The 10,000-nt window shown below is 43.2% G+C and overlaps 1 protein-coding gene across 1 annotated transcript in view; it reads left to right on the top strand.

Annotated features, from left to right (window-relative positions):
• The window catches only part of LOC133451774 (E3 ubiquitin-protein ligase RNF31-like), a 39,190-nt gene that overhangs the window by 18,496 nt on the left and 10,694 nt on the right, over positions 1–10,000 (top strand). The window contains exons 11-16 of the mRNA XM_061730917.1: positions 1,603–1,848; positions 4,067–4,366; positions 5,831–6,016; positions 7,121–7,333; positions 8,726–8,899; positions 9,990–10,000. The exon at positions 9,990–10,000 is cut by the window's right edge and continues 88 nt beyond it. Of these exons, the coding sequence (XP_061586901.1) occupies positions 1,603–1,848; positions 4,067–4,366; positions 5,831–6,016; positions 7,121–7,333; positions 8,726–8,899; positions 9,990–10,000 (1,130 nt within the window). The remainder of the gene's footprint in view (positions 1–1,602; positions 1,849–4,066; positions 4,367–5,830; positions 6,017–7,120; positions 7,334–8,725; positions 8,900–9,989) is intronic.

Genomic DNA, 10,000 nt, shown 5'->3' on the forward strand with positions numbered 1-10,000 from the left:
ATGTTAATAATGCTAACCTCTCTGGTCCAGTGATAATGTTAATAATGTTAATAATGTTAATAATGTTAATAATGTTAATAATGTTAATAATGCTAACTCTCTCTGGTTCCAGTGATAATGTTAATAATGTTAATAATGTTAATAATGTTAATAATGTTAATAATGTTAATAATGCTAACCTCTCTGGTCCAGTGATAATGTTAATAATGTTAATAATGTTAATAATGTTAATAATGTTAATAATGTTAATAATGTTAATAATGCTAACCTCTCTGGTCCAGTGATAATGTTAATAATGTTAATAATGTTAATAATGTTAATAATGTTAATAATGCTAACCTCTCTGGTTCCAGTGATAATGTTAATAATGTTAATAATGTTAATAATGTTAATAATGCTAACCTCTCTGGTCCAGTGATAATGTTAATAATGTTAATAATACTAACCTCTCTGGTCCAGTGATAATGTTAATAATGTTAATAATGTTAATAATGTTAATAATGCTAACCTCTCTGGTCCAGTGATAATGTTAATAATGTTAATAATGTTAATAATGTTAATAATGTTAATAATGCTAACTCTCTCTGGTTCCAGTGATAATGTTAATAATGTTAATAATGTTAATAATGTTAATAATGTTAATAATGTTAATAATGCTAACCTCTCTGGTCCAGTGATAATGTTAATAATGTTAATAATGTTAATAATGTTAATAATGTTAATAATGTTAATAATGTTAATAATGCTAACCTCTCTGGTTCCAGTGATAATGTTAATAATGTTAATAATGTTAATAATGTTAATAATGTTAATAATGTTAATAATGTTAATAATGCTAACCTCTCTGGTTCCAGTGATAATGTTAATAATGTTAATAATGTTAATAATGTTAATAATACTAACCTCTCTGGTCCAGTGATAATGTTAATAATGTTAATAATGTTAATAATGTTAATAATGTTAATAATTCTAACCTCTCTGGTTCCAGTGATAATGTTAATAATGTTAATAATTCTAACTCTCTCTGGTTCCAGTGATAATGTTAATAATGTTAATAATGTTAATAATGTTAATAATGCTAACCTCTCTGGTCCAGTGATAATGTTAATAATGTTAATAATGCTAACTCTCTCTGGTCCAGTGATAATGTTAATAATGCTAATAATGCTAACCTCTCTGGTTCCATTGATAATGTTAATAATGTTAATAATGCTAACCTCTCTGGTCCAGTGATAATGTTAATAATGCTAATAATGCTAACCTCTCTGGTTCCATTGATAATGTTAATAATGTTAATAATGCTAACCTCTCTGGTTCCATTGATAATGTTAATAATGTTAATAATGCTAACTCTCTCTGGTCCAGTGATAATGTTAATAATGCTAATAATGCTAACTCTCTCTGGTCCAGTGATAATGTTAATAATGCTAATAATGCTAACTCTCTCTGGTTCCATTGATAATGTTAATAATGTTAATAATGCTAACTCTCTCTGGTCCAGTGATAATGTTAATAATGCTAATAATGCTAACTCTCTCTGGTTCCAGTGATAATGTTAATAATGTTAATAATGTTAATAATGCTAACTCTCTCTGGTTCCAGTGGGTCTGCCAGTTCTGCACCTACCTCAACTACGCCCCCGCCTCCACCTGTGAGATGTGCGACCTGGCCCGGCCCGAACCCGCCCCCCTGCCGTCCCGGCTGCACCCGCCCTCGCCGGTCCGCCGGGTCCCGGCGCTGCCCGTCAGGCCCAGGGACGCCCCGCGGGGCGACCCGGGGGCCGACCCGGAGTCCTGCAGGCAGAAGCTGCTGAAGGACGACGGCCTGAAGCTGATCCAGCTCATCCGGGCAAGTCCCGCCCCCTTTCTCCACCCGGACACGCCCCCTACGTGGGGTTGCCACCCGTCCCTGACATCGTGGTTTACGCTGATCGGAATCCCGGCACAAGTGATCGCTGCGGCTTCGTGGCGCTCGAAACCCGGAGACTGTTGGGGGGGCTGATAAGAGGGAGGGCCGGGAAAGCGTTGAGTTGAGGGAGGTGGTTATCAGCAAGTGTGTGTGTAGCGGTAAGTCCGTGAACTTCGCTCAGAGCGGCTCCTCAGCCAATGTCCTTGATGTTATCAGGCGGCTCGGTCAGTTCTGAAACAGGTCCACAGGTGTTCCTGAGAGGGGAGGGTTAGTGGGGGCAGAGTCACCTTGTTTACATTCCACCAGGGAGATTGTGACCAGAGCGATCGGCCAAACCGCTCTGTCAAGGCCAGATTATAGAATCAACAATTATATTGCTAAACAGACTCAGTAATTTTCCGTCGGCCTTCAGTCTCTGGTTCATCAATGGCGACTCCAATCAGACGAATTTGTGATCAATTCCCGCCACGCCGAGCTTCCAACTTCTCCAAGGTCTTATCCGTCTTGCCAATGAGCTCAAATCGCCGCCAGCCTGAGATTCTGTTCAAGAATCACATCCAGCTTACGGCTTTGCTCCCCCAACGTTAAAGTCTGAGTGTCGATCACCTTGCTTGATCCTTCAGCCACGTCCGGCAGTTCAGAAAGAGCCAAAACAGCTGTCGACGACTTACGCGTTTGTCGGTAGACCAGGAATCCCCCTCCTCCTATCAAGAGAAATCCTGCTATCATAAATCCAATTATGAAGCATCTTCAACGTCCTCGACAGACAGAATCACCAAACACAACGCTTTCCAATATTTATAGGAATCCATTGTGTATCCAGCAAAAAATGTCCCGTCGGGGCAGGAGGGCTCCCTTACCCCCTGACTTATCGTCGCAAAAATTTGGTCAATTGTGCTGAGAGACCAGTTAATCAATTCCATGATTGTAGAGTTTTGGAGGAGTGAAAAGGAGAGACTCTGAAGACGAGACAGGACAAAAGCAGTAGCAGGGCATTGTGAAATACGCCGATGACATCGTGGTTTATGCTAGATGTTAGCTAATTGTTCCGTAATTGGGAATTAAAAGTTGCGTTCCGTAATGAACCAACACGGACATGTATTATGCTGTTATTTATTGATGTCATAATCTACAGGTGAAGGTCGGAAAATTTGAATATATTTCAAAACTTTATTCGTAGTAAATTCAACTAAAGGTGAAACAAATATATTATTTCCCACTACATTCAAAGTGAGATATTTCAAGCCTTTATTTGTTATAATTTTGGTGATTATGGCTCACAGTTTATGAAAACCCCAAATAAAAAATAAATTAGAGAATATTTTATGAAATCAATAAACAATTCAATCATCAAAATTATAACAAATAAAGGCTTGAAATATCTCACTTTGCATGTAATGAATCTATGTAATGTATAAGTTTCACCTCTTAAGTTGAATTATTGAAATAAATTAACTTTTACACCAAATTCTAGTTGAATATTGAAATAAATTAACTTTTACACCATATTCTAGTTGAATTATTGAAATAAATTAACTTTTACACCATATTCTAGTTGAATTATTGAAATAAATTCACTTTTACACCATATTCTAGTTGAATTATTGAAATAAATTCACTTTTACACCATATTCTAGTTGAATTATTGAAATAAATTCACTTTTACACCATATTCTAGTTGAATTATTGAAATAAATTCACTTTTACACCATATTCTAGTTGAATTATTGAAATAAATTCACTTTTACACCATATTCTAGTTGAATTATTGAAATAAATTCACTTTTACACCATATTCTAGTTGAATTATTGAAATAAATTCACTTTTACACCATATTCTTCACCTGTATCTATATTCTACATCTGGGCTGATGTGGACGTACGTAGCATAGGAGGCTAATTCAGTTGCTATATGGTTGGCTGTCTCTACAGTCGTGAAAGTTCAATGGTATTAAAGCACTTTAAACTTTAAATCAAATTTTTTTGTTTTTGTCATATAAAATAAATTCATTTCTATGCAGTTTAGAAGTTTTTGGGATGTCCATTTTTCTGGCGCCTGCGCTGCTGAAATCGGGGCGTCCCTTATTTCTATTTGTGAAAGGTGGCAGCCCTACCCCTATGACATCACGGGGGGTTCTGACCCGGTTTGTGTCTCCAGGCCGGGGAGAAGCGCGGCGTGAGTCCGGAGGAGGTTTACACCAGCCTGAAGGTTGCCGGGGACAACGGCGTGCTGTCGCCGCGCTGGCTGAAGGCGGAGCTGCCGCTGCTGCTGGACGGGATCCGGGCGGCCGTGGCCGCCGAGTCCTGCGGCCCGCCCTGGTGGCCGGGGGGGCAGGTCCCGGACGGGCCCCCGGAGGAGGTGCTGCTGTCCCGCGCCGAGGCCAAGCAGGCCTGGCTGGCAGCAGGGGGCGACGCCGAGCAGGCGGCCCGGCGGGCGCTGGAGGACCGACTGGCCAAGGTGGGTCCGCTAGCCGTGGAACGATACACTAATCCAGGGGGGGCCAACCCGCGGCTCTTTGCAGCTCTTGCGACGTAGGATGTGATGGCAAAATATGCCACGACTGGAATCGAACCTGCGTCGCTGTTCAGGGGGAGGTTTAATAATAATAATAATAATAAATTGTATTTATAGAGCGCATCTTCACCTGAAGAACAAGTCTCAAAGCGCTTACAATAAAGATTAGAAAAAAAGAAAAAATAGAAAATAAAAATAAGATAGAAATAAAAAAAATAAAAATAATTAAAAAAAAGAAAATAAATAAAAAAAAATTACATAAGTTGCCTGCTCAACCTGTTGAACCATACGGGCGCTAGCGCTCATGTTTGTGATGGAAATAAGTGGGAGGTGGGAGAAAGTTTAATATATATATATATATAATATAAATTAAATATTAATATTTAAGCGATACATCACAACAGGCTGTGGTTTACGCTAATTCTATCACAGCTGAGCGGCGTCTCCGGCCCGACGCCAAGTGATTATTGCTTTTATAAAACAGTTACCAATAATGTAAATATGAAAGAGGAATACACAATCTATTTAATGTAGTTTTTAATCAATCATAAATACATATTATCCAGTAAAAATATCCCACTGTGTAAAACAATAGTCCATCTCTCCAGATGTAGCTCCGCATGTCGGAGACAGGAACTCCTCCATCCATCCATCCATCGTTAGCTCTGTTAGGTTCCTAAATCAACATACATAAATGAATAGCATAGGAAAGACACAGAGACTGTTAGAATGATTTTTCAGACCTTCTGCGCAGAAGGGAAGCAAAGTCGGAGCCCTGCAGAGCAACATGGCTCTCTCTGGCTCTCAACAAAATGCTTGCTGGCTCCTCCTTTGCATCAGCTATTTATTGAAAAACTGTCAGGAACATGACCATTTTAAGACAACCAATGGTAGACCGTGGATGGACAATGGGAGGAAACAAACAGATAAACAGGACATTTCAGTTGCAGAGCAACTAATCTATGTTATGCAGAGCAAACAGACATCCTTTCTGTTGGGAGTTTTGAACAAATGATCCAACTGACCATGAGACAGTTGTGGACCAGCCCAAAACCCTGAGTAGTTTAGGGAGTGGCTGTTGTAACTGGTAACATGTGATAAGCAATTGTAAAAAAACACAGTCAGCTCTTCAAGCTGACTTGATTCTGATTCTAATGTGGTTTTCATAAGGACAAAACTAATTCAAAAAGGTTGATTAACCTCACAAGCTCCTCCCCGGAGATCAACGTTTACCCTCAACATGACTCATTAATTGTTAACGAAAATAAAAAATAAGCTTTAACACCAGCTACTTTTTGCTACCTGCTGTAACCGTCAATAATCTGTACCAGCTGGTTGTTGTCATGGAAACATTGTTTTGCTGTATGTATTGTATTTGGACTTTTTCCTCTACGTTTCTGTCCCCAGGTGCAGGAGCTGGGCGGTCTGGGCTTCGGGGACCAGGCCCGCTGCCACCAGGTGCTGCAGCAGAGTGGGGGGGACCTGAGGGGGGCCCTGGCGCTCCTGCAGAGACCGGTCCTGGAACCGTTCCATCTACGGCTCTGGAGCGACAAGCCGGAGCCGCCGGTGGAAATTCATCACCCTGACAAGCAGGTGAGACTCTACAGGTGAGACCTGGATACAGGTGAGATACATCACCCTGACAAGCAGGTGAGACTCTGCAGGTGAGATACATCACCCCGACATCCAGGTGAGACCCTACAGGTGAGACCCCGACAGGTGAGACCCTACAGGTGAGACCTGGATACTCGTCTTCATTCGCTCGCATTCGCTCTAATTCGCCCTCAATCGTCCTCATTCGTCCTCATTCTTCCGGCTCTCGATGAAGGCGGACGCTTTTTCTGCTCCTCTCCCTTATCTATCTGTCCTGCTGCTGCTTTTGTCCTGTCTCGTCTTCAGAGTCTCTTCTTTTCACTCCTCCTAAACTCTACAATCATGGAATTGATTAACTGGTCTCTCAGGACAATTGACCAAATTTTTGCGACGAGAAGTCGGGGGGTAAGGGAGCCCTCCTGCCCCGACGGGACATTTTTTGCTGGATACACAATGGATTCCTGGAAACATTGGAAACCGTTGTGTTTGGTGATTCTGTCTGTCGAGGACGTTGAAGATGCTTCATAATTGGATTAATGATAGCAGGATTTCTCCTAATCGGAGGAGGGGGATTCCTGGTCTACCGACAAACGCGTAAGTCGTCGACAGCTGTTCTGGCTCTTTCAGAGCTGCCGGACGTGGCTGAAGGATCAAGCAAGGTGATCAACACTCAGACTTTAACGCTGGGGGAGCAGAGCCGTAAGCTGGATGTGATTCTTGAACAGAATCGCAGGCTGGCGGCGTCTTTGAGCTCATTGGCAAGATGGATAAGACCTTGGAGAAGTTGGAAGCTCGGCGTGGCGGGAATTGATCACAAATTCGTCTGTTTGGAGTCGCCATTGATGAACCAGAGACTGAAGGCAGATGGAAAATTACTGAGTCTGTCTGTTTTCAATATAATTGTTGATTCTATAATCTGGCCTTGACAGGGCGGTTTGGCCGATCGCTCTGGTCACAATCTCCCTGGTGGAATGTAAACAAGGTGGCTCTGCCCCCACTAGCCCTCCCCTCTCAGGAACATCTGTGGACCTGTTTCATCCGTCCTCATTCCTGCTCATTCATCCTTATTCGCCCTCACTCATCCACCCCTCTCCTCTGTTCCAGCGGACCTGCCGGCGGCTGCTAGCGGTGTACGGGCTCCCCAGCTGGGGTCGCTGTGAGCTGGCCCTGTCCCTGCTGACGGAGCGCAGCGACAGCGCCCCCTACTGCCTGGAGGACGTGCTGCAGGCGGTGACGGAGTCGCACGACCGCGACTTCATCCGGAGAGTTCTGGCCAAGGAGTGTCCCATCTGCCTGTCTCTGTTCCCGCACAGCAAGGTAGGAAACTCCTCACAGCAAGGTAGGAAACTCCTCACAGCAAGGTAGGAACCTCCTCACAGCAAGGTAGGAAACTCCTCACAGCAAGGTAGGAAACTCCTCACAGCAAGGTAGGAAACTCCACCCAGCAAGGTAGGAAACTCCTCACAGCAAGGTAGGAAACTCCTCACAGCAAGGTAGGAAACTCCTCACAGCAAGGTAGGAAACTCCTCACAGCAAGGTAGGAACCTCCTCACAGCAAGGTAGGAAACTCCACCCAGCAAGGTAGGAAACTCCACACAGCAAGGTAGGAAACTCCTCACAGCAAGGTAGGAACCTCCTCACAGCAAGGTAGGAAACTCCACCCAGCAAGGTAGGAAACTCCACCCAGCAAGGTAAGAAACTCCTCACAGCAAGGTAGGAACCTCCTCACAGCAAGGTAGGAGGCGCGCCTCGGACCCCCCCCCCCCCCCCCCTTTTGGGGGGAAAGGTCGGCCTGGTCCGACGTCTCTTCGGCCCGGAGCCGAGAGCGGACGACCTGACCAGCTGGGATGATGAAGAGGAAATAGAAAGTTTTTGGGGCAACACAGAGACTAATGCTCCGCGGTCTGCGTGACGTAATAGGCTCCAGGCCAGTGATTATAGTTTTCACAGCGGCCATTTTGAGAGGCACATTAAAGCTGATTTCGGGTTGAGCCGGTTTTAAGTCGAATACACATATTCAAAATGTCCATAAGCATTCATAAGTTCAGAGTTCACATGAGCACATGAACGGTAGCACAACACTATGTTGTATCTGTAGGAGACGTTTTTATTATTTTTCTCGTTTTTCTTCAGACGAAATGAGGGCCTTTTTGATGAATGTGATATTTAATGGTTTGCATTAATGGGCGTGGTAAAATGGCTCAACAGCGCCCCCTAGAAAACTTTGTGCCTCAAGCCCCACAATACGGTTCTACGTACATGAACGAAAATTGGTACACACCTGTATCATGTCACAACTTAAAGAAAAGTCTCTTGGAGCCATGGCCCAAACCCAACAGGAAGTCGGCCATTTTGAATTAATCGTGTCATTTTGGCGAAATGTATGCCATTCCTTCGAAAGTTAATTCAGCCCGAACCGTAACGTGCACCCAGGTGTGTTATACATCAAAATGTGCGTCTCCATCCTGCGACTACGTGTATTACTTTTCTCAGTCAAAAGCGTTACCGTGGCGACGACAGACGCCAAAAAGCGCGCCCACCCTTCATCTGGTTGGTCCATATTTGATAGTTCCTACTTTCTGACATAACCTTTGAATAGTTTGACATAAAGAGTCATGGTGGTGTCATCGGACTCGGTTTGAGTCCTTGACCTTTATAGGTGAAAATGGCACATGCGAGCACTCCCCCTCATGTCCCCCCGTCCCCCAGATGCAGTCCCTGACGTCCTGCCAGTGCTCCGTCTGCTGCAGCTGTTTCCAGCAACACTTCACCATCGCCGTCAGAGACAAACACATCCGGGAGCTGGTGTGTCCCGTCTGCTGGGAGCCCGACATCAACGACCCGGAGCACCTGAACAGCTACTTCTCCACGCTGGACATACAGGTATGTCTCCACGTCCCCAACCTGGACATCCAGGTGGGACCCCAACTACCTGCTCCCCGCTCCAGGGTTCCTACGGGAGCTTGTCGGTATTTTTTAAATACCGACAGTCGCGGGTCACTGAGCAGTGTCCAACAGAGACGTAGAGGTTCCGTTCAGAAAAACTGCTTTTAGCCATAAGGCACTATCCATAAAGGAATTCTATACCTGTACACATAAGGGAATGCCCCTCTTTAACAACTTTTAAAAACCAGATAAAAATGTGGCTCAGAGGTCAACACATGTGTACACACACCTAATGTGTGTTTGGGCCTCCTCCTACCTACTAACTTTGTTTTATCATTCTCATTTTACTAATTGTACTTGTATTTACTAATTGTACTTGTCTTTGTTTCTGTTTTCTTTTTCTTATTGCATTTTTACCTTTTCTGCTTTTAACACCTTACCTGCCTATATTGGACTACAGATGGAAACTAGCCTTGTGCTACAATCTGGCACATTTACATATGTATATATGTTCATCAATGTGCATTGTCCTGAGAAATAAATAAAGTAAAAAAAATAAATAAAAAAAAATCCTTGAAAGTGCTTGAAATTATAACTGTGTCTTTCACTAAATTGGGATCAGACTGTATAGTTTAGTTAATACAAGGAGAAATAAAACCAGTAAGATGAAACATAACTAGATGTTTACAGCACGATACAATGAGGAAAAAATAATTGAGTTTATATATTCCTGTAGATATTTCACCCCAGCGATACGGTACCTGAAGATTTTGAAAATGACCCTTGAAAGTGCTTGAATTTGACCTTGAAAAATGTGTAGGAACCCTGCCACTGTCACGATTGGTTTGTTGAGGACCCAAACGCAGGAGAGCAGGAGTTCACCAAACAGTTCGCCCTCGGGATGTAGATATTTTGTAATAAAATATTGATATTTGCCGTCAGTTAATCGATTATTTATTGCGACAGAGAGCGCAACAAGATATTGCAATATTGATTTTTTCCCACCACTATTTTTCACATTCTTAAACTGGTTCTTAAACCGGTTTGATCCGGTTTTAACCGGTTTGATCCGGTTTTGTCCCTGCAGCTCCGGGACTG

This window comes from Cololabis saira, chromosome 10, assembly GCF_033807715.1.
Source record: "Cololabis saira isolate AMF1-May2022 chromosome 10, fColSai1.1, whole genome shotgun sequence".
In the NCBI taxonomy this organism is placed as follows: Eukaryota; Metazoa; Chordata; class Actinopteri; order Beloniformes; family Belonidae; genus Cololabis; species Cololabis saira.